This window comes from Vulpes lagopus, chromosome X (genome assembly GCF_018345385.1).
Source record: "Vulpes lagopus strain Blue_001 chromosome X, ASM1834538v1, whole genome shotgun sequence".
Classification (NCBI taxonomy): domain Eukaryota; kingdom Metazoa; phylum Chordata; class Mammalia; order Carnivora; family Canidae; genus Vulpes; species Vulpes lagopus.
This window is the reverse complement of record NC_054848.1, coordinates 91,922,921-91,947,216: the sequence shown is the minus strand read 5'-3', so window position 1 is coordinate 91,947,216 and position 24,296 is coordinate 91,922,921. Positions and strand designations below refer to the sequence as shown.

The 24,296-nt window shown below is 43.1% G+C and overlaps 1 protein-coding gene across 1 annotated transcript in view; it reads left to right on the top strand.

Moving 5' to 3' along the window:
• Positions 1–8,765: 8,765 nt before the first annotated feature.
• The window catches only part of LOC121483334 (NFKB activating protein), a 35,216-nt gene continuing 19,685 nt past the window's right edge, over positions 8,766–24,296 (top strand). Inside the window, exons 1-2 of the mRNA XM_041741774.1 lie at positions 8,766–9,303; positions 13,780–13,860. Of these exons, the coding sequence (XP_041597708.1) occupies positions 8,906–9,303; positions 13,780–13,860 (479 nt within the window). The 5' untranslated portion in view covers positions 8,766–8,905. The remainder of the gene's footprint in view (positions 9,304–13,779; positions 13,861–24,296) is intronic.

Here is a 24,296-nt window from a genome sequence, read left to right as displayed (position 1 = left end):
TCTTCCCCTGCCCTTCCAGCTGGTCTTCTGGGGGAGGGGCTGCTGTGCTGATTCTCAGGTGTGTGCACCTGGGGGAGCTGCCCCTCCCCTGCAAGGTGTAAGGCTCAGTGGGAGCTGTTTATCCTGTGAGGCCCCTGCTCCCTGGCAGCCTGCTCTGTCCCAGGCACAGGGTGACACCAGGAGGGACAACCCCACTGGCAGCGGCCAGCTCTCCAGCCCTAGAGTCAGCTCTCGCAGTAACTACCTCAGCTCCCAGTCCGCAGGGGCCTGGGTGCTCCGGAGGTGGGGGGCGCTGACTTGCAGAGCTTGGGGGCGCCCAGTGGCAAGAGTGTTCTCGCTGTCCTGGGTCCTCCCCACCTCCGCCTGTCCTGAGGGGAGCGCCGGATCCTGCACTGTGTCCCCCGGCACCCTGGGCTCCAATCGCGCTCCTGGGGCCGCAGCCCCCTCTGCGCGGAGCCGCCGCCTGAGCTGCTCCCGGGACCCTGCCGGGCGCTCCAATCCTTTATCGTGCTCGGCCCGCCGGGTGCGAGGAGCTCTCCCCGTGGTGCCCCTCCTCTGTTAGTGCCCCCTGGGAACATGGGGGCTCCACTGCCCCTCCTGGGATCCTGCTCGATTTCCCTGCCAGCGCCTTTCCCTCCGGGGAAGAAGTTAAAGTTCACGCCTCCCTGGGGCTGGGCTCCCCTGTCCTGGGGGCTCTCCCCGCCCGGCCTTAGGCTGTCTCGTCGCGGGGCCCCTACCCCACTCGATCGATTTATTTATTTATTTATTTATTTATTTATTTATTTATTTATCTACCTACCTTGATAGAAGCATGAACTCTTCTCACTGTAGCATTACAGCTGTTCTCCCTTTAAATCTCAGGCTGAATTTGTAAGTTTTCAGGATGATTTGAAAGTTATCTAGGTAAGTTGGTGAGGACAGGTGACTTGGAGACCCTACTCCACCATCTTGCAAGACAGTAAGGTTTGATAAAAATAAATAAATAAATAAACAAGAGCCAACTATATGTCACATACAAGAAACGTACTTTAGTTTTTAAAGTTTTTTAAAATTTTTTTTGAAGATTTTATTTTTAAGGAATCTCTGCACCTGACATGGGGCTCAAACTCACAACCCTGAGATCAAGAGTCATACGCTCCTCTGAGCCAGTCAGGCACCACAGAAACCTACTCTATTTTTTAAAAGATTTTATTTATTTAGGTACACCTGAGTGACTCAGTGGTTGAGCATCTGCCTTTGGCTCAGGGTGTGATCCTGGAGTCCCGGGATTGAGTTCCACATCGGGCTCCCTGTGGGGAGCCTGCTTCTCCCTCTGCCTATGTTTCTGCCTCTCTCTGTGTTTCTCTCTCTCTTTCTATTTTTTAAAAATTTTATTTATTTATTCATGAGCAACACACAGAGAGAGGCAGAGACACAGGCAGAGGGAGAAACAGGCTCCCTGTAGGGAGCCTGATGCGGGACTTGATCCCCAGACTGGAATCATGCCCTGAGCCAAAGGCAGACGCTCAACTGCTGAGCCACCCAGGTGCCCTGTCTGTCTCTCTCTTTTAAAAAAAAACATTTTATTTATTTATTTGAGAGAGAGAGAGCACAATCAGTGGGAGCAGCAGGCAGAGGGAGTGGAAGAAGCAGGCTTCCCACTGAGTAGGGAGCCTGACATGGGGCTCAATCCTAGGACACTGGGATCATGACCTGAGCAGAAGGCAGACACTTAACCAACTGAGCCACCCAGGCACCCCAGAAACCTACTTTGAGTATAAAGACACAGGTGCGCCTGAGTGAGACAGTTGGTTAAGCATCCAACTCTTGGTTTCCACTCAGGTGGTGATCTCAGGGTCATGAGATCGAGTCCCACATTGGGCTCCGCACTCAGTATGAAGTCAGCCTCAGATTCTCTCTCCCTCTCCCTCTGCCCCTCCATGCTAATACTAAGCAAAAGAAAGCTAGAATGTCTCAGACAAAGCATTCTCCCTCTGCCTGTGTCTGTGCCTCTCTCTCTCTCTCTCTCTGTGTGTGTGTGTGTATGTGTGTGTCTCATGAATAAATACATAAAATTTTTTTTAAAAACCCAAAAAACAATACAGTGTCAAAATATGTGAGTCAAAAACTGAGAGAACTGCAAGGAGAAATAGACAAATCCACTATTGTACTTGAGGACTTCAATATTCCCTCTATTACTAAATGAGAAAGACAGGAGATAAAAAAATCAGTATAATTAAATATAATTGAACCCAAAGCACCATCAATAAACCAGATCTAATTGACATTTACAGAAGACTTCAACAACAGCAGAATGCACATTCTTTTCAAGCTCACATGGAGCATTCACTAAGGTAGGCATATTCTAGGCCATAAAACACACTTCTAAATAACACATGGATCAAAGAATAAATCTCAAGAGAATTTGAACAAGTATTTTGAACCAAATGAAAATGAAAACACAATTTGTCAGAATTCAGGGATGCAAATGAAGTCGGTGCATAGGGGAACATTTGTTTTTTTTTTGTTTTTTTTTTTTATAGGGGAACATTTGTTACACTAAATGCATATATATTAGAAAAGAAGAAAAATCGAAAATTAGTATTCTAAGTTTCCACCTTAGGAACCTAGAGAAAGAAGAGCAAATTAAATCCAAGTAAGCAGAAGAAAATATACAAAAATCAGAGTAAAAATCAGTGAAATTGGACAGCCTGGGTGGCTCAACAGTTTAAGCGCCTGCCTTCAGCCCAGAGTGTGATCCTGGAGTCCTGGGATAGAGTCCCACGTCGGGCTCCCTGCATGGAGTCTGCTTCTCCCTCTGCCTGTGTCTCTGCCTCTCTCTCTCTCTCTCTCTCTCTCTCTCTCTCTCTCTCTCTCCCTCTGTCTCTCTCCTCTCTGTGTCTATCATGGATAAATAAATAAAATCTTTTTAAAAAATCAGTGAAATTGAAAACAATAGAAAAAATATCAATGAAACCAAAAGTTGGTTATTTGAAAATAGTGATAAAGTGATAAGTATCTATAGAGACTAACCAAGATAAAAAGAGAGAAGACACAAATTGCTACTATCAGAAATGAAAGGGGGACATTACTTCTCATTCCACTGACATTAAAAGGACAATAAAAGATTATTATGAACAACTTTATGACCACAAATTTGATAACTTAGAAACAATTGGCCAATTCTTTGAAAGACACAATCTAACAATACTCATAAAAAGAGAAATAGACTATATGAATAGGCCTATATCTATTTTAAAATTGAATCACCAATTAATAACCTTCCAAAACAGAAAGCACCAGGCACAAGTGGGTTCGTTGGGGGAATTCTACCAAACATTTAAGGAAGAATTGATACGAATTCTCTACAATCTGGTCTAGAAAATAGAAGCAGGGGGAATGCTTCCTAACTTATTCCATGAGGTCAGCATTGTCTTAATACAAAAACCAGACAATAATACATTATAAGAAAGGAAAACCAAAGACCAATATCTCTCGTAAATATAGATGCAAAAATCCTCAACCAAATATTAGTAGAAAAATCCAACAATGTATGAAAAGAATTATATACTATGACCAACTGGGATTTATCTCAGGTATGCAAGGCTAGTTCGCACTCAAAAGTCAATTAATGTAATCCATCACATCAAGAGACTAAAGAAAAATGACACAATCACATCATCAGATGCATAAAGAGCATTTGATAAAATCCAATGCCAATTCATGTTAAAAACTCTCAGCAGGGCAGCCCGGGTGGCTCAGCTGTTTAGCGCCACCATTTAGCGCCGCCTTCAGTCCAGAGCTTGATCCTGGAGTCCCCGGATCGAGTCCCACATCAGGCTCCCTACGTGGAGCCTGCTTCTCCCTCTGCCTGTGTCTCTGCCTCTCTCTCTCTCTCTCTGTGTCTCTCATGAATAAATAAATAAAATCTTAAAAAAAACTCTCAGCAAACTAGGAATAAAAAAGAAGTTTCTCAACGTGATAAAAGACAGCTATAAAAAGCCTACAGTTAAAAAAAAAAAAAGCCTACAGTTATCATTATACTTACTGGTGAGAAATTAGATGATTTCACCCTAAGATCAGAAAGAAAGCAGGGATGTCCTCTCTAACTACTCGTATTGAACATTATGCTGGAAGTCCTAGTTAATGCAATAAGACAAAGTAAAATAAAAGGTATGTAGATGGGGAAGGTGGAAATAAAACTGTCTTTGTTCACAGATGGCATGATTGTCTAGGTAGAAATTCCCAAGGAATTGTTAAAAAAAAAAAAACCCACCAAATCCTCCTGGAACTCATAAATGGCTATAGCAAAACTGCAGGACACAGGTTAATATACACAGGTCAATCAATTTCCTATAAACCAGCAATGAGCAATTGGAATGTAAAATTTAACACACAATATAATTTTTAAAAAATATTTTATTTGTTTATTTATTCAAGAGAGACACAGCGAGAGGCAGCGGCAGAGGGAGAAGCAGGCTCCTCGCAGGGAGCCTGATATGGGACTTGAACCTGGGACTCCAGGATCACGCCCTGGGCCAAAGGCAGACGCTCAACTGCTGAGCCACTCAGGCATCCCCATACAACGTCATTTATATTAGCACCAAAAAACGGAAATAAAAGGTCTAAACCCAACAAAATACATGCAATACCTCAATATCTGTATGCGGAAACTATAAAACTCTGACTTAAGAAATCAAAGAAGATCTAAACAAATAAAGAGATAGCCTAGCCTCATGGATAATGTGTGAGAAAATCTAGGTAACCTAGGCTTTGACAAAAAGTTTTAAAATTTTTTTCTAAAGATTTGTTTATTTATTTGAGATAGAGAGAGAGCGTGCACATGAGCAGGGATGGGCAGAGTGAGAAGGAAAGAGAGAATCTCAAGCAGAATCCAAGTGGAGCAGAACCCCACCCAGGAGCCCAAGGCAGGACCCAATCTGACAACCCCAAGATCATGACAAGTCAAAACCAAGAGTCAGACACCCACCCAACTGAGCCACGCAGAAACCCCCAGCAAAGGGTTTTAAATACAACACCAACAGGGGTGCAGTTGGTTGAGCACCTGACTCTTGGTTTCAGCTCAGGTTGTCATCTCAGAGTCTGCTGAAGTTTCTCTCTCCCTCTCCTTCTGCCCCCCTCTCTTTCTAAAATAAATAAATCTTTAAAAAATACAATGCCAACAGCACAAACCATAAAAGAAAAACTGATACCTTGGACTTCATTAGAATTGAAGATATGTGCCCTGGGTGGTGGATCAAGATGATAGCGTAGGAGAATCCTGAACTTACCTCCTCCCATGGACACACCAAGCTGCCTCTATATATAGAGCAACTTTCTCTGAGAACAATCTGAAGACCAGAAGATCAGCTCTTGCACATCTGAAGCTGTGAAGAAAAAGCCACGTCAAGAAGGGAGGGAAGGACAGAGATGCAGTCTGTTCAGGACCTCCACCCTCAGTACCTGCATGTGGGAAGTCATCACAGGTTCAGAGACCCTCCATGAGGAGAAGGGGGTTAAGCCACACATAAGGCACTTCCTGCCCTGGAGACTTGCAGCAGAATGATGATCCCATATGTCTGGCTTTGAAATTCGGAGGGGCATAAGTCCAGGGGACCCAGAGGGCTATAGAAAGGTGAGGCTCCACTAGTAAAGGGCCTGCGCATAAACTCAGGGCCAGCACAGAGGTAAGTTTGGAAAGCACCCGGGCCTTACATGAAGGAGATTTATCAAATAATTTTAGGGTGTGGGCTGGAGGGGTAGGAATCTGTAGGAACTTTCTTCAGGACAAAAGCATCGTCAAAGGAAATAGAAAATACTTTGAGACCAATCAAAGTGAAAATATAACATTAAAAAAATCTTTAGGGCAGCCTGGGTGGCTCAGCGGTTTAGTGCCTGCCTTCTGCCCAGGGTGTGATCCTGGAGACCCGGGATGGAGTCCCACGTCGGGCTCTCTGCATGGAACCTGCTTCTCCCTCTCTGCCTATCTCTCTCTCTCTCTCTCTCTCTCTCTCTCTGTGTGTCTCATGAATGAATGAATAAATAAGTAAATAAGTAAATAAATAAATAAATAAATAAATAAATATTTAAAAAAATCTTTAGGACACAGCAAAAGCAAGTTCTAAGAGGGAAGTTTACAGCAATACAAGCCTACTTCAAGAAATAAAAATCTCCAATAAACAATCTAACCTTATACCTAGAGGAACTAGAAGAACAAACAAAGCCTGAAGTTAGTAGAATGAAAGAAATAATAAAGATCAGAGTAGAAATAAATGAAATAGAGACTAAGGGGTGTTTGGGTGGCTCAGTGGTTGAGCATCTGTCTTTGGCTCAGGTGGTGAGTCCAGGGTCTTTGGATTGAGTCCCACTTCAGGTTCCCCGCAGGGAGTCTGTTTCTCCCTCTGCCTGTCTCCAACTCTCTCTCTGTGTCTCTCATGAATAAAGAAATAAAATCTTAAAATAAAGAAATAGAGACTAAAAAAAACCAATAGGGAAAGTAGTGAAATGAAGAGCTGGTTCTTTGAAAAAATAAAATTTATAAACCTTTAGCCAAACTTGTCAAGAAAAAAAAAAAAAAGAGAGGGGACTCAGGTGAATGAAATCAGAAATGAAAGATAAGTTACCAGTGACACCATGGGAACATAAAGGACTGTAAGAGAGTACTACAGAGAATTATATGCCCACAAATGGCACAATCTGGAAAAAAATGGATAAATTCCTAGGAACATACAATCTTCCAAGACTGAATCAAGAATAAATAGAAAAGATGAACAGGCTGATTACTAATAATCAATGAAATAATAATGAAATTGAATCTGTAGTAAAAAAAACCTAACAAACAAAAGTCCAGGACCAGATGGCTTCACAGGTAAATTATACTAAATGTTTCTTTTTTATTGTTTTTTAGTATCATGCCAACCAGAGATGCTGGGGTATAGGTTTTATTATTGGAATCAAAGTGCATGCCTACCAGCCATCGGGCAGGTAGACCAAGCGTTGTTGCAAAGTTGGTTTTTATAGGCAGTAGACGTGAAAGTGTACAGCCTGGTGTCACAAAAGTTGGGTGTAGGTTTCCCATCCAAAACTTTCTTGTTAGAAATTTCTCCAAATACCTATCCCAAATCATATAATTTATCCTACTCAATTTAGTCCATAGCCCTCATCCAATGATTGACTGTTTTTACCTAGAAGATACCCAATAGTGTGGTCCACTTTTTCCATTTACATTATGTTAGCATCTTACCCTTAAGTTCTAAAAGAGGAGACTTCCAATAATCTATGACATTAGTGTTCATGGTCTCATAAGTTGCTTTTTAGGAGGAAAAGCCCAAGAGGCCATCTGGCTACTAGTAGACTGGATTCTGAATTTCCACAGCAAACTCATTGTACCCTCAAAAATTAAAGTTCGGGGCAGCCCAGGTGGCTCAGTGGTTTAGCGCCGCCTTCAGCCCAGGGTGTGATCCTGGAGACCTGGGTTTGAGTCCCGCCGCCAGTGTCGGGCTCCCGGCATGGAGCCTGCTTCTCCCTCTGCCTCTCTCTCTCTCTCCTCTCTGTGTCTCTCATGAATAAATAAATAAAGTCTTTAAAAAAATTAAAGTCCGTAGAATTAATGTTCATATGTTATTTTATTTAAAAACAGTAGAAAATAGGGCTCCTGAGTGGCTCAGTCAGTTAAGCCTCCGCCTCCAGCTCAGGTCATGATCCCAGGATCCTGGGATTGGGGCGTGGGATTGAGTCCTGAGGGGAGCCCCTGCTCAACTGGGAGTCTGTTTCTCCCTCTCCCTCTGACCGTCCCTCCCTCTCTTTCTCTCTTTTAAATAAAAAAAGATAAAAACAGTATAAAATGAATAGAATAAATATTAGCCATGTATTGCTGAGCTGCCTTATGGGACTCGTTTACAGGGCTGGACAAGTAGGGGCACATTAGCGGAGATGAATTTCTGGGGAATAAATAAGCAGTTTCTCTGGGCCACAGACTTAACTGTGGTGTATCAGGCTCAAGTTATTAACAAAGAATTTGTGCCCTCTAAGTTAACTGGTCAAAATGGGGCTTAGACATCATACATAGCTCATCACCAGTTTTTTTTTTTTAATTTTATTTATTCATTCATAGAGACACACACACACAGAGAGGCAGAGACACAGGCAGAGGGAGAAGCAGGCTCCACGCAGGGAGCCCGATGCGGGACCCGATCCCGGGGCTCCAGGATCACGCCTTGGGCTGGAGGCGGTGCCAAACCCGCCGAGCCACCAGGGCTGCCCCTCATCACCAGTTTTGATAGATGCTCCTTATTTTGTTTGAGATTAGAGAGAAAAAAATTATGGGGGCGCCTGGGTGGCTTAAGCCTCTGCCTCCAGTTCAGGTCATGATCTCAGGGTCCTGGGATGGAGCCCACCTTGGGCTCCCTGGTCAGCGCGGAGTCTGCTTCTCCCTCTCCCCTCGCCCCCTTGTGCTCCTGCCTGCGCTCTCTGAAATAAAAATCTTAAAAAAAAAATGCGTGTGGGGGTGGGTGTGCTCCTACACACAGCGCCATACAAACACATATATAGAGTTACACTAACTTTTGTTATTCACACGGCCGCTGTGGCCTATCGCCCTTCCCTTCAGGTATTTCAATTGAACGCTGCAGAAAGGACAAGCTCCGCAGTCCCGGTTAGATGTGAGCAGCCTCACTCAGGACCGGAAGGATGAGTGGACCCGGTTGCCCCACGACTTCTTTATACCGCTACACCCATCACAGTCCCGTGGGTAGAACTACCTAGGTCGGGGGAAGGGATTTGCCGACGTACCCGGAACTGTTTCCAAGGTTTCCCCAGGTTAGGGTGGCGGCGCTACGGCGGGTCTGGGGACCTAAACCAACCGAGATCTCCCGAGGCTCGCGAGGGCGCCCGCTTCTCTAGCGGCTTAGGGGACCCAGTGCCTGTGATGGCTCCAGTGTCGGGTTCCCGCAGCCCAGAGAGGGAGGCCTCGGGCTCCGGGTCGAAGCGTCGCAGCTCGTCAAAGAGCCCTAAGCCCAGCAGATCCGCCCGCTCCCCGCGGGGCCGCCGCTCGCGCTCGAGCTCTCGCTCGCACTCCTGCTCTCGCTCTGGGGACCGGAATGGTCTCAGCCATCAGCTGGGTGGCTTCAGCCAAGGGTCCCGAAACCAGTCCTACCGATCCCGCTCCAGATCCCGCTCCCGGGAGCGGCCCTCTGCGCCGCGGGGCAACCCCTTCTTTTCTGCCTCCTCGACTGCGTATTATGGCGGCTACTCGCGTCCCTACGGAAGTGACAAGCCGTGGCCTAGCCTTCTGGACAAGGAGAGGGAGGAGAGCCTGCGGCAGAAGTGAGTGTGACGGGCACGCCTTCTCTTGCAGGAGCCCACCCGACTTCCGTGTCTGTCTCACCGTTCATCCCCCTTCAGACTATTCGGTTTCCCTCTGCCTCGCGCCGCTGTCTATCCCTTCAGCCCCACCCCTTTCCCTGTCAACGCCTCCCCCCCCCTTTTCTATCCCTTCAGCCCCTCCCGCCTTCCCTGTCAACGCCGTTTTCAGCCCTTTTCTATCCCTTTGGTCCTACTCCCCCGCCTCCCACAAGTTCTTCCCACCCTTTTCGGTCCCTTTGGACCCACCCCCCCACAAGACCTTTTCCCCCCTTTTCTATGCCTTCAGCCCCTCCCATGCCTTTTCCCACCTTTTTCTATCCCTTCAGTCCGCCCCCCCCCCCCGCAATGCCTTTTCTACCTATTTCTATCCCTTTGGACCCACTCCTTCCCAACCTGTTCGCACCTTTTTCTACCACTACCAGTCCCCCCATAACCTCTTTTTCCCCCTTTTCTATCCCTTCATTCCCCAACCACAACACCCTTTCCCCCTCCTTTTCTAGCTCTTCAGTTCCCCCCATGCCTATTTCAAACCCTTTTCTATCTCTTTGGTCCCACTCCCCCTGCAACCTCTTCCCATCCTTTTCTATCCCTTAATTCCCCCCCCAACACCTTTTCCCCCCTTTTCTATCCTGTCAGTTCCCCCCCGCCATTCCTTTTTCAACACTTTTCTATGTGTTCAGTCACACTCTGCCCTCCAACCTCTTCCCACCCTTTTCTACCCCTTCAGTCCCCCCATAACCTCTTTTTCTCCCTTTTCTATCTCTTCAGTCACTTTCCACAGCACCTTTTCCTCCCTTTTCAATCCCTTCATTCTCCACCACAAAACGTTTTCCTCCTTTTCTATCCCTTCAATCCCCCCCAATGCCTTTTTCAGCCCTTTTGTATCCCTTTGGTCCCACTCCCGCTTCAACCTTTCCCACCCTTTTCTATCCCCTTCAGTCCCCTTCCAGTGTCTTTTTCCATACGTTTCTATGCCCTCAGTCCCTCTCCCCCACTAACTTCTTCCCACTCATTGCTATCCCTGTAATCCCACCCCTCCACAACACCTTTTTCTGCACTTTTCTGTCCTTCAGTCCCCCTCCAATGTCTTTTTCCACCCTTTTCTATGCCTTCGGTCCCTCCTCTCCCCTCCAACATCTTCCCACTCTTTGCTATCCCTTCAGTACCTCCCAACACCTTTTCTTCCCTTTGCTATCCCTTCTGTCACCCGCCAATGTCTTTTTCCATGCTTTTCTATGCCTTCAGTGTCTCTCCCCCCTCAACCTCTTCCCCCCTCCGCTTTTCTATCCCTTTAGTCCCCCTTTTACCCACTTTTCTAACCCTTTACCCCCCCCATGCTTTTTTCCATTTTCCAATGCATTCCAAAAATGCATGTTTTTTATCCTTTTGGTCACACTCCCTCTTAACCTCTTCCCACCCTTTTCTGTCGCTTCAGTCTTCCCCCAACACCTTTTTCCCCCTTTTCTATCCCTTCAGTCCCCCTCAATGTCTCTTTCCACCCTCTTCTGTGCCATTGGTCCCACTCTCCCATCAGTCTCTTCCCACCCTTTTCTATCCCTTCAGTCCCCCTAATGCCTTTTTCCACCCTTTTTTATGCCTGTAGTCCCACTCTACCCCCCAACCTCTTCCCACTCTTTTTTATCCCTAAGTCCCTCCTACAACACCTTTCTCTTTTTTCTATCCCCTCAGTCCCCCCAATCCCTTTTTCTACTCTTTTCAATCCCTTCAGCCCCCCAACACTTTTTCCCGTTTTCTATCCTTCAGTCCCCCCCCAGTGCCTTTTGCAACCCCTTTCTATGCTTTTGGTCATATCCCCCCCCCCCAGTCTCTTCCCACCCTTTTCTCTCCCTTCAGTCCCCCCCACACCTTTTTCCCTCTTTTCTCTCCTTTCAGCCTCCCCCAATCCTTTTTCCCCCCTTTTCTATCCCTTCAGTTCCCCTCAATGCCTTTTTCCACCCTTTTCTATGCCTTCTCCACTTGCCTTTTTCCATCCCATTCCATCCCTTCAGTCTCCCTAAATACCTTTTCCACCTTTTCTATCCCTTCAGTCCCTCTCCCAGTGCCTTTTCCTACCCTTTTCTATCCCTTAGGTTCCACTCCTCCTCTCCAACCTTTTCCCAGTCTTTTCTACCCCTTCAGTCTCCACCCCACAACCTCTTGTTCCCCCTTTTCTCCTCCTTCAGTCTCCCCCCCCCCCCGTCCGCAGTGCCTTTTTTGACCCTTTTCCATCCCACACAATGCCTTTTTCCACCCCTCTCCTCCCTTGGGTTTTCCCTCCTCCTCTTCCTCCTCCTCCTCCTCCTCCTCCTCCTCCTCCTCCTCCTCCTCCTCGAGTGGCTTCATAGGGAGCACTCTAGTGTCTCGCTGCTTTCTTCTGCCTTCTGGCTTGTAGGGGTTCTCTTCTGAACCTCACACCTATGAGAATTACAGTACTTGCTTGGTTGTGTCATTATTTTTTGTAAGCATGTTTTTATTTCACACTAGAGACTGAGCTCCTGGAAAAGAAGAGACGTATTTTAATTGATCACAAAATTAGCAGAGCCTAGCACTTTGTAGGCGAACAACCGTTGCTTGTTGGATGATCAGACAGGCTTGAGGTAACAGGTTTTGTAAGTGGAAATGTTTCCTACCAAGTTCGGAAGGCTTGAGATTAAAAGTTTAAATTGGTTATAAAAAAAAAAGTTTAAATTGGAGGGGAGAAAAACCTCTGAGACAAGATGGTTCAGTGGAGCAAAAGTGATCTGCTAAACTGTTGATTAAGCTACATTGAAAAAGGTCTTGTTAAATGTTCTCAGCTTGACCATGAAAAATGAGGTCAGCGTGAGATCAGGTGTCCTCTCATGAGTTTTGGAGTGGAAAAGTGGATAGTTTAAGAAGGATTGAAAGGAAATGGATTATAATTATTGTTGTGTAAGTCATAATATCTACAGCTTATTGAGTGTTCTGTCAGGGACTGTATAAGTGCTTTTGTGTTCTCTATGTTAAAAATGAAATTTAAGAATATCACAGGCTTTGAGAGGTGCAATAAGATTCCAATAGCTCAGAGATGTCTCCATAAATCTTTTTCTTTCAGGAATGGGAAATAATAAAGCATAGCGAGCAATGAAGAGGACAGGCTCCAGAATCAGACTGCCTGAATTTGAAGCCTTGCTTTGCTGCCTGTTAGTTGTGTGACCTTGAGCAAGTTTCTTAACTTCTCCCGAGCTTTATTTCTTAACCATTTAAAAAGGGATAAAATTAGTGCCAAGGCTCTTAGAGTTGTAATGATTTAGTTCCTGGAACATAATAAATAGTCCTTGAGTGTAAGCTGTTAGGGCTTCCTGAATGGAAGCAGAAACAAGAAAAACAGAACTGAGTTAGGTTGGAGACCTACCTCTCCAAATTAAATTTTTCATATGTTACTCAAAAAGCAACCAGTTTCCTATTGGACAATCCTCACCAAAAGATGTTGGAACTTTTTGGATGAAATTTGCATTTGTACATTCAGAAGATGAGTAGTTTATCTTAAGAGTACAGATAAAGCTGGGGGTAGCAGGGATGAGAACTTGACTGTTCTTATAGCCTGTCATACTTCCACCTGTATATATATTCCAAATTGAGTTATAAGTATGACCCTTTTAGGCTTTTCTTTAAGGGGAAAACCTGAGTCTAACTCTGCATGATTATAATACATTTTCTCCTGAATAAAGAAGTAAAAAATAGTATATTCAAACAATCATACCAATTTATTTTGTAAGAGTTTGCTTTAACAAATGAAATCACAAGCAGGTAAACTTTAAGGATTTGAGCCTTTGTTTTTCGTATTTTATGAGCAAAATTTTTAAAAATGTCACAAACATAAGAAAATTTTTCACATCCTTCAAGAGTATATAGAGGATATAGTCCTTTTCCAAAAAGGAACTAAAGGGAAAACGGAGAAAATGAACCCCATATCTCATTGAGAACAATTTTTGTCAAATGAAACTTTTCTTTCATTTTCAGAGCTCTCTATATTTTCTATTTCTAATGGTTCATTTTTATTTTATTAATTCCTGAGTTTCTGAAAATGGGTTGACTAAACCAAAAGTAGAGGCTGCTCTTTATTCTCATAATTGTGTGTAAACAAAGAAGTTATTTCCAAATATAAAACTGTTTGTGCCACATATTTCAGAAGACAAAATGAGCAATTAGGAACTATGTTATGCGTAAGGCAGAAGAGATGCACTTGACGAGCCTTTTAGTCTGGATTTCTCGCCCGGCCTCTCAGGCTGCCTATAGTCTGTACTATTTGATAGTACTATCAAAGAACATCAGATTATAATGAGTATACTTAATTTATTAATTTAAGTTTTAAAATATAAAGGGAAAACAGGACTTAACTAGACTCCTTTGAATTGATTATATATTTAGGAGACAATTTACTTATGGAGTTCTAATTTATATGCCTGTATCTTCTAGGAGATTAAGTGAGAGAGAAAGGATTGGAGAATTGGGAGCTCCTGAAGTATGGGGACTTTCTCCAAAGAATCCAGAACCAGAGTAAGTGATTTAAAAATGCACTTTAAAAATGTAACATTTGCTTAAATTCAGAGACAATTGTCAAAATTTTTGTTAAGTGAAGAACTTTTTAAGTATAGCTCATGTTTTTTTTTTCTCCTTTTTGTGATTTATGATATTCTACCCCTTAAAATTTTTAAACATTGAACATACCTAATGATGAAAACACGTTGCTAGGGATGCCTGGGTGGCTCAGCAGTTGAACATCTGCCTTCAGCTCAGGACATGATCCTGCAGTCCCGGGATCGAGCCCCGCATCAGGCTCCCTGCATGGAGCCTGCTTCTCCCCTATGCCTCTGTCTGTGCATCTCTCTCTCTCTCTCAGTCTCATGAATAAATAAATAAAATCTTTTTTTAAAAAATGTTGCTAAATAAATAAATAAATAAAAATTAAAATGTTGCTAATGGATTTTAATATTTTTCTTTTTAAATTATAGTTCATGGGATGCTAATTTCCTATTCATAGAAGGGTGCAGTATTAAGACAAATACATTTATATTATTTTGAATTATTTTTTTTTCTCAGCATAGATTGCATATCACGTTAGCCTTACAAAGGGATTTTTTTTTTTGATGTATGATTGACAAACAACATGGATGGTAGATAGAGTCTTTAGGGTTTCTATATATATTATTTGCAAATAGTGACAGTTTTACTTCTTCTTTACCAATTTGGATACCTTTTATGTTTCTTGTCTTGTGGCTAGGCCTTCAGTATTATGTTGAATAAAAGTGGCGAGAGTGGTCATCCTTGTCTTGTTCCTGATTTTAGGATGAAGCTTTCAGCTTTTTTACTGTTGAGTGTGAGGTTAGCTATGGGTTTGTTGTATCTGGCCTTTCTTAAGTTGACATATGTTTTCTCTATATTCACTTTGTATCTTATTTGAATGTTGAATTTTGTCAAATGCTGTTTCTGCATCTATTGAGATTATCATAGAATTTTTATTCCTTTATTTTGTTAATGTGGTATATTAACACACCACATAAAAAATGTTTAAATTCCTTTAATAAATTCCTTTAAGGGCAGCCTGGGTGGCTCAGCGGTTTAGCGCTGCCTTCAGCCAAGGGCCTGATCCTGGAGACCCAGGATCGAGTCCCGCGTTGGGCTCCCTGCATGGAGCCTGCTTCTCCCTCTGCCTGTGTCTCTGCCTCTCTCTCTCTCTCTCATTCTCTCTTTCCCTCTCTCCCTCTCATGATTAAATAAAATCTTTAAAAAATAAAAATAAGGGCACCCCTGTAGCTTGGTGGTTTAGCGCCACCTTCTTCCCAGGGCCAGATCTAGTCCCACGTCAGGCTCCCTGCATGGAGCCTGCTTCTCCCCCTGCCTGTGTCTCTGCCTCTCTCTGTGTGTCTCTCATGACTAAATAAAATCTTAAAAAAAATAAAAATAAAAATAAAAATAAAAATAATAAATTCCTTTAAATGTGTTAATGTTGATTGATTTGTGGATATTGAATTATCCTTGCATTTCTGAAATAATTTCTACTTGAGTATGGTATATGATCTTTTCAATGTATAAAATTTGGTTTGCTAATATTTTTTGTTGCAGATTTTTGCATCTACATATATCAGGGATATTGGCTTGTAATTTTTTTTTATTTGTGGTGTCTGGTTTTGGTATCAGGATAATGCTGTCCTCAGAGAGTGAGTGTTTTCTTCAATTTTTTAATAATAAATTTATTTTTTATTGGTGTTCAATTTGCCAACATACAGAGTAACACCCAGTGCTCATCCTGTCAGGTGCCCCCCTCAGTGCCCGTCACCCATTCATTCCCACCCCCCGCCCTCCTCCCCTTCCACCACCCCTAGTTCGTTTCCCAGAGTTAGGAGTCTTTATGTTCTGTCTCCCTTTCTGATATTTCCTACCCATTTCTTCTCCCTTCCCTTCTATTCCCTTTCACTATTACTTATATTCCCCAAATGAATGAGACCATATGTTTGTCCTTCTCCAGTTGACTCATTTCACTCAGCATAATACCCTCCAGTTCCATCCACGTTGACGCAAATGGTGGGTATTTGTCATTTCTAATGGTTGAGTAATATTCCACTATATACATAAACCACATCTTCTTTATCCATTCATCTTTCATTGGACACCGAGGTTCCTTCCACAGTTTGGCTATTGTGGACATTGCTGCTAGAAACATCCGGGTGCAGGTGTCCCGGCGTTTCATTGCATCTGTATCTTTGGGGTAAATCCCCAGCAGTGCAATTGCTCGGTCGTAGGGCAGGTCTATTTTTAACTCTTTGAGGAACCTCCACACAGTTTTCCAAAGTGGCTGCACTATTTCACATTCCCACCAACAGTGTAAGAGGGTCTCCGCATCCTCTCCAACATTTGTGGTTTCCTGTCTTGTTAATTTTCCCCATTCTCACTGGTGTGAGGTGGTATCTCATTGTGGTTTTGATTTGTATTTCCCTGATGGCAAGTGATGCAGAGCATTTTCTCATGTGCGTGTTGGCCATGTCTATGTCTTCCTCTGTGAGATTTCTGTTCATGGCTTTTGCCCATTTCATGATTGGATTATTTCTTTGGTGTTGAGTTTAATAAGTTCTTTATAGATCTTGGAAACTAGCCCTTTATCTGATACGTCATTTGCAAATATCCCATTTGCAAATATCCCATTCTGTAAGTTGCCTTTTAGTTTTGTGGACTGTGTCCTTTGCTGTGCAAAAGCTTCTTCTCTTGATGAAGTCCCAATAGTTCATTTTTGCTTTTGTTTCTTTTGCCTTCCTGGATGTATCTTGCAAGAAGTTACTGTAGCCAAGTTCAAAAAGGGTGTTGCCTGTGTTCTCCTCTAGGATTTTGATGGAATCTTGGCTCACATTTAGATCTTTCATCCATTTTGAGTTTATCTTTGTGTATGGTGCAAGAGACTGGTCTAGTTTCCTTCTTCTGGATGTGGATGTCCAATTTTCCCAGCACCATTTATTGAAGAGACTGTCTTTTTTCCAGTGGATAGTCTTTCCTCCTTTTTTTTTTTTTTTTTTTTAGAATATTTTTTTTTAAATTTTTTTTTTTTATTTACTTATTTATGATAGTCACAGAGAGAGAGAGAGAGAGGCAGAGACACAGGCAGAGGGGGAAGCAGGCTCCATGCACCGGGAGCCCGACGTGGGATCCGATCTTGGGTCTCCAGGATTGCGCCCTGGGCCAAAGGCAGGCGCCAAACCGCTGCGCCATCCAGGGATCCCTCTTTCCTCCTTTATCGAATATTAGTTGACCATAAAGTTGAGGGTCCACTTCTGGATTCTCTATTCTGTTCCATTGATCTATGTGTCTGTTTTTGTGCCAGTACCACACTGTCTTGATGACCACAGCTTTGTAGTACAACCTGAAATCTGGCATTGTGATGCCCCCAGCTATGGTTTTCTTTTTTAAAATTCCCCTGGCTATTTGGGGTCTTTTCTGATTCCACACAAATCTTAAAATAATTTGTTCTAACTCTCTGAAGAAAGTCCATGGTATTTTGATAGGGATTGCATTAAACGTGTAAATTGCCCTGGGTAACATTGACATTTTCACAATATTAATTCTGCCAATCCATGAGCATGGAATATTTTTCCATCTCTTTGTGTCTTCCTCAGTTTCTTTCAGAAGTGTTCTGTAGTTTTTAGGGTATAGATCCTTTACCTCTTTGGTTAGGTTTATTCCTAGGTATCTTATGCTTTTGGGTACAATTGTATTTTATTTATGATAGTCACACAGAGAGAGAGAGAGAGGCAGAGACATAGGCAGAGGGAGAAGCAGGCTCCATGCACCGGGAGCCCGACGTGGAATTCGATCCCGGGTCTCCAGGATCGCGCCCTGGGCTAAAGGCAGGCGCCAGTCCGCTGGGCCATCCAGGGATCCCTTTTGGCTGCAATTGTAAATGGGATTGACTCCTTAATTTCTCTTTCTTCAGTCTCATTGTTAGTATATAGAAATGCAACTGACTTCTGGGCATTGATTTTGTATCCTGCCACGCTACCAAATTGCTGTATGAGGCTAGCAATCTTGGGGTGGAGGCTTTTGGGTTTTCTATGTAGAGTATCATGTCATCAGCGAAGAGGGAGAATTCGACTTCTTCTTTGCCAATTTGAATGCCTTTAATGTCTTTTTGTTGTCTGATTGCTGAGGCTAGGACTTCCAGTACTATGTTGAATAGCAGTGGTGAGAGTGGACATCCCTGTCTTGTTCCTGATCTTAGGGGAAAGGCTCCCAGTGCTTCCCCATTGAGAATGATATTTGCTGTGGGCTTTTCGTAGATGGCTATTAAGATGCTGAGGAATGTTCCCTCTATCCCTACACTCTGAAGAGTTTTGATCAGGAATGGATGCTGTATTTTGTCAAATGCTTTCTCTGCATCTAATGAGAGGATCATATGGTCTTGGTTTTTCTCTTGTTGATATGATGAATCACATTGATTGTTTTACGAGTGTTGAACCAGCCTTGTGTCCCGGGAATAAATCCTACTTGGTCATGGTGAATAATTTTCTTAATGTTCTGTTGGATCCTATTGGCTAGTATCTTGTTGAGAATTTTTGCATCCATGGTCATCAGGGATATTGGTCTATAATTCTTTTTGTTGGGTCTTTGTCTTGTTTTGGAATTAAGGTGATGCTGGCCTCATAGAATGAATTTGGAAGTACTCCATCTCTTTCTATCTTTCCGAACAGTTTTAGTAGAATAGGTATGGTTTCTTCTTTAAACGTTTGATAGAATTCCCCTGGGAAGCCATCTGGCTCTGGACTTTTGTGCCTTGGGAGGTTTTTGATGACTGCTTCAATTTGCTCCCTGGTTATTGGCCTGTTCAGGTTTTCTATTTCTTCCTGTTCCAGTTTTGGTAGTTTGTGGCTTTCCAGAAATGCGTCCATTGCTTCTAGATTGCCTAATTTATTGGTGTATAGCTGTTCATAATATGTTTTTAAAATCGTTTTTATTTCTTTGGTGTTGGTAGTGATCTCTCCTTTCTCATTCATGATTTTGTTAATTTGAGTCTTCTCTCTCTTCTTTTTAATAAGGTTGGCTAATCTTATTAATTCTTTCAAAGAACCAACTCCTGGTTTTGTTGATCTGTTCCACAGTTCTTCTGGTCTCGATTTCGTTGAGTTCTGCTCGAATCTTTATTAACTCTCTTCTTCTGCTGGGTGTAGGATCTATTTGCTGTTTTTTCTCTAGCTCCTTTAGGTGTAAGGTTAGCTTTTGTATTTGAGTTCTTTCCAGTTTTTTTTTCTTTCCAGTTTTTGAATGGATGCTTGTATTGCTATGTATTTCCCCCTCAGGGCTGCTTTTGCTTCATCCCAAAGATTTTGAATGGTTGTATCTTCATTCTCATTAGTTTCCATGAATCTTTTTAATTCTTCCTTAATTTCCTGGTTGACCCTTTCATCTTTTAGCAGGACCCTTTTTTTCTCCTTAACCTCCACGTGTTTGAAGTCCTCCCAAACTTCTTGTTGTGATTTAGTTCTAATTTCAGGGCATTATGGTCTGAAATATGCAGGGGACGATCCCAATCTTTTGGTATCAGTTCAGACTCGATTTGTGACCCAGTATGTGGTCTATTCTGGAGAAAGTTCCATGTGCACTTGAGAAGAACGTGTATTCAGTTGAGTTTGGATGTAAAGTTCTGTAGATATCTGTGAAATCCATCTGGTCCAGTGTATCATTTAAATCTCTTGTTTCGGGCGGCCCCAGTGGCGCAGCGGTTTAGTGGAGCCTGCAGCCCAGGGCGTGATCCTGGGGACCCTGGATCGAGTCCCACGTCAGGCTGTCTGCATGATGCCTGCTTCTCCCTCTGCCTGTGTCTCTGCCTCTCTGTCTCTCATCTCTCTATGTGTCTCTATGAATGAATAAATAAAATCTTTAAAAAATAAAAAAAAATAAAGCTCTTGTTTCTTTGGAGATGTTGTGTTTAGAAGACCTATCGAGTGTAGAAAGTGCTAGATTGAAGTCACCAAGTATAAGTGTATTATTATCTAAGTATGTCTTAACTTTGGTTATTAATTGATTAATATATTTGGCAGCTCCCACATTCGGGGCATATATATTGAGGATTGTTAAGTCCTCTTGTTGGATAGATCATTTAAGTATGATATAATGTTCCTCTTCATCTCTTACTACAGTCTTCGGGGTAAATTTTAGTTTATCTGATATAAGGATGGCTACCCCTGCTTTCTTTTCAGGACCATTTGAATGGTAAATGGTTCTCCAACTTTTTATTTTCAGACTGTAGGTGTCCTTCTGTCTAAAATGAGTCTCTTGTAGACAGCAAATAGATGGGTCCTGCTTTTTTATCCAGTCTGAAACCCTGCGCCTTTTGATGGGGTCATTAAGCCCGTTCACGTTCAGAGTTACTATTGACAGATATGAGTTTAGTGTCATCATGATATCTATTCAGTCCTTGTTTTTGTGGATTGTTCCACCGGACTTCTTCTTAAAGGGGAATTTTAAGAGTCCCCCTTAAAATTTCTTGCAGAGCTGATTTGGAGGTCACATATTCTTTCAGTTCCTGCCTATCTTGGAAGCTCTTTATCTCTCCTTCCATTCTGAAAGACAGCCTTGCTGGATAAAGTGTTCTTGGTTGCATGTTTTTCTCATTTAGGACCCTGAATATATCCTGCCAGCCCTTTCTGGCCTGCCAGGTCTCTGTGGAGAGGTCTGCTGTTACCCTAATACCTTCTGCATAAAAGTCAGGGATTTCTTGTCTCTTGCTGCTTTAAGGATCTTCTCTTTATCTTTGGAATTTGCAAGCTTAACTATTAAATGTCGAGGTGTTGAACGGTTTTTATTGATTTTAGGGGAGGATCTCTATTTCCTGGATCTGAATGCCTGTTTCCCTTCCCAGATTAGGAAAGTTTTCAGCTAAAAAAAAAAAAAAAAAAAAAGGAAAGTTTTCAGCTATGATTTGTTCAAATACATATTCTGGACCTCTGTCCCTTTCGGCGCCCTCGGGAACCCCAATTAAACATAGGTTTTTCTTCCTCAGGCTGTCGTTCATTTCCCTTAATCTGTCTTCATGGTCTTTTAATTGTTTGTCTCTTTTTTCCTCAGTTTCCCTCTTTCCCATCAACTTGTCTTCTATGTCACTCACTCGTTCTTCCACCTCGTTAACCCTCGCCATTAGGACTTCTAGTTTGGATTGCATCTCATTCAATTGATTTTTAATTTCTGCCTGATTGGATCTAAATTCTGCAGTCATGAAGTCTCTTGAGTCATTTATGCTTTTTTCTAGAGCCACCAGTAGCTTTATAATAGTGCTTCTGAATTGGCTTTCTGACATTGAATTGTAATCCAGATTTTGTAACTCTGTGGGAGAGAGGACTGTTTCTGATTCTTTCTTTCGAGGTGAGGTTTTCCTTCTAGTCATTTTGCTCAGTGCAGAGTGGCCAAAAACAAGTTGTATTGGGAAAAGGAGAAAAAGAGAGGAGAGAAAGAAGGAAAGAAAAGAGAAAAAGAAAAAAGAAAAAAGGAAGAAAAAAAGAAATAAAAAAGAGGGAAAAAAGGTGGGGGAAGCAAAGAGAAATCAAAAAGCAAAAAAAAAAAAAAACATGGGAGAGTATCTTCTGACTCTGTATACTTTAAGTCCCTTGACTTCCCCTGGAACTTGTCCTTCTAGCTGGTCTTCTGGGGGAGGGGCCTGTTGTGCTGATTTTCAGGTGTTAGCACTTGGGGGAGCTGCTCTGCCCGCTGCCTGGTGCAGGGCTCAGTGGGGGTTGTTTACCCCGTGAGGCCCCAGGAGGAACAGAGTGGCCAAGGCCAGCTCTGGAGCCCTGGATTCAGCTCCCGCAGTAACTATGGTCTGCAGGGGCCTGGATGCTCCGGGGGCAGGGCCGCTGATCTGCTCAGCTTGGGGCAGGAGCGTCCTTGCTGTCCTGGGCCCTCCTGGCCTCTGCCTGTCCCGGGGGGAGGCCGGATCCTGGGCTGTGTCCCCGGTGCCCTGTGCTCCTGGGCCTGTGCTGTTGGATTTGTTGGATTTGCGCTCCCAGCGGGGCCGCCCCCTCTCCGCGGAGCCGCTGCCCGGAGCCGCTGCCCGAGCCCCTACGAGCTCTCCGAGCTCTCCGAGCTGCACCCGGGTCCAGCCGTGCACGCTGCAGCACTTTAGGGAGCTCGGCGCGCTCTTCCCGGGGCGCAGGTGTCTGTTAGTGTCCCAGGAAGCCTGAGGGCATCCCCGCCCCTCCTGGGGTCCTGCTGTAACTCCCTGCAAGCGCCTTTCTGCCCAGGAAGATTGGTGAAGCTCCTGGTGCTTTCCTGTCCTGGGGGCAGTCCTCGCAGGGGCCCCTCCCCCTTGGATGCCTTTTGTTTCTTTATTCCACCCCCACCCCCACCCCCCCACCCCCGTCTTCCTACCTTGATAGAAGGGTGAACTCTTCTCACTGTAGCATTCCAGCTGTTCTCTCTTTAAATCTCAGGCCCGTTCTTCAATTTTTAAAAAAAAGATTTTATTTATTTATTTATGAGAGACACAGAGAGAGGGAGAAGCAGGCTCCATGCAGGGAGCCCAACGCAGGACTCTATCCCAGCACTCCAGGATCACACCCTGAGCTGAAGGCAGATGCCCAACCACTGAGCCACCCAGGCGTCCCGTCTTTCTTCAATATTTTGGAATTGTTTAAGAAGTATAGGTCTTAACTCATTAAATATTTGGTAGAATCTACCTGTAAAGCCATCTAGTCCTGGAGTTTCTTTTGTTGGGAGTTTTTTGATTACTGATTCAATTTCATTAGTAGTAATCAGTCTCTATTGTAATCTTTCTGACTTGGATGATTGTTGTTTCTAGGAATTTTATTTCTTCTGGAATGTTCGAGTTGTTGTCACGTTGTTCTTAGTAGACTTTTAAGAATTTTTTCTATTTCTGTAGTATTGGTTGTAACTTATCCTCTTTCATTTCTTATTTTATTTATATGGGCACTCTTTTTCTTGATGAATCTGGCTAAAGGTTTTGTCAATTTTATCTTTTCAAAGAACCAACTCTTAGTTTCATTGATCTATTGTCTTTTTAGTCTCTTTTTCATTTATTTTTCACTCTGATCTTTACTGTTTTCTTCTTTCTACTAACCTAGGGCTTTGTTCTTTTTCTAGTTCCTTTAGATATAAGATTAGATTGTTTATTGGAGATTTTTTTTCTTGGTTCTTGAGTTAAGTCTGTATAAAACTTCCCTCTTAGAACTTCTTTTGCTGCATTTCATAGATTTTGTATTGTGTTTCCATTTTCATTTGTCTCAAGGTATTTTTAAATTTCTTCTTTGATTTCTTCATTGACCCATTGTTTGTTTATTTATTTTTAAAGATTTATTTATTTGAGAGAGAGAGTATACAAGCGAGAGGGGGAGAGGGAGAGGGAGAGAGAACCTTAAGCAAACTCCACACTGAGCACAGAGCGTGATGTGGGGCTCCATCTCACGATCTGAGTTGAAACCAGGGGTCAGACCCTTAACCAACTGTGCCATCCAGGCACCCTGACCCATTGGTTGTTTAATTCCTTTACATGTTTGTGTTTTTCCAGTTCGTATAATTGATTTCTAGTTTCCTACTGTTGTGGTCTAGAAAGGTGCTTGACATGATTTCAGTCTTCTTAAATTTATCAAGACTTGTTTTGTGGCCTAACATGGGATCAATCCTGGAGCATATTCCATATGCACTTGAAAAGAATGTGTATTCTGCTGCTTTTGGATAGAATGTTCTGTATATAACTGTTAAGTCCATCTGGTCTAATGTATTGCTCAAGACCACTGCTTCCTTACTGATTTTCTGTCTGAATGATCTATGGGAATGATCCACCCATGTAAGTGAGACTCCATACAGGGAGCCTCCTACTATTATTTTTTTGAATATTTTACTTATTTATTCATGAGAAACGCAGAGAGAGAGAGGCAGAGCCATAGGCAGAGAGAGAAGCAGGCTCCCCGCAAGGAGTCCAGTGTGGGACTCGATCCCGGAACCCCAGGATCACACCCTGAGCCGAAGGCAGACGCTCAACCACTGAGCCACTCAGGCATCCCCCCTAGTATTACTGTATTACTGTCAATTTCTTCCTTTATGTCTGTTAATACTTGGTTTATGTATTAAGGTGCTCCTATGTTGGGTGCATAGATATTTCCAAGTGTAATATTGTTTTGTTTTGTTTTTTAAGATGTTATTTATTTATTCATGAGAGACACAGAGAGACAGAGACACAGGCAGAGGGAGAAGCTGGCTCCCTGCGGGGAGCCTGATGCAGGACTCGATCCCAGGACCCCAGGGTCATGACCTGAGCCAAAGGCAGACATTCAACCACAGAGCCACCCAGTTGCCCCCCAAGTGCCCTATCCTCTTATTGGATTGGTCCCTTTATCATATGTAATATCCTTAGTGTCTTGTTACATGCTTTGTCTGATGTAAGTATTGTTACCCCAGCTTTTTGTTTGTTTTCATTTGCATGGAATATCTTTTTTTTCCAT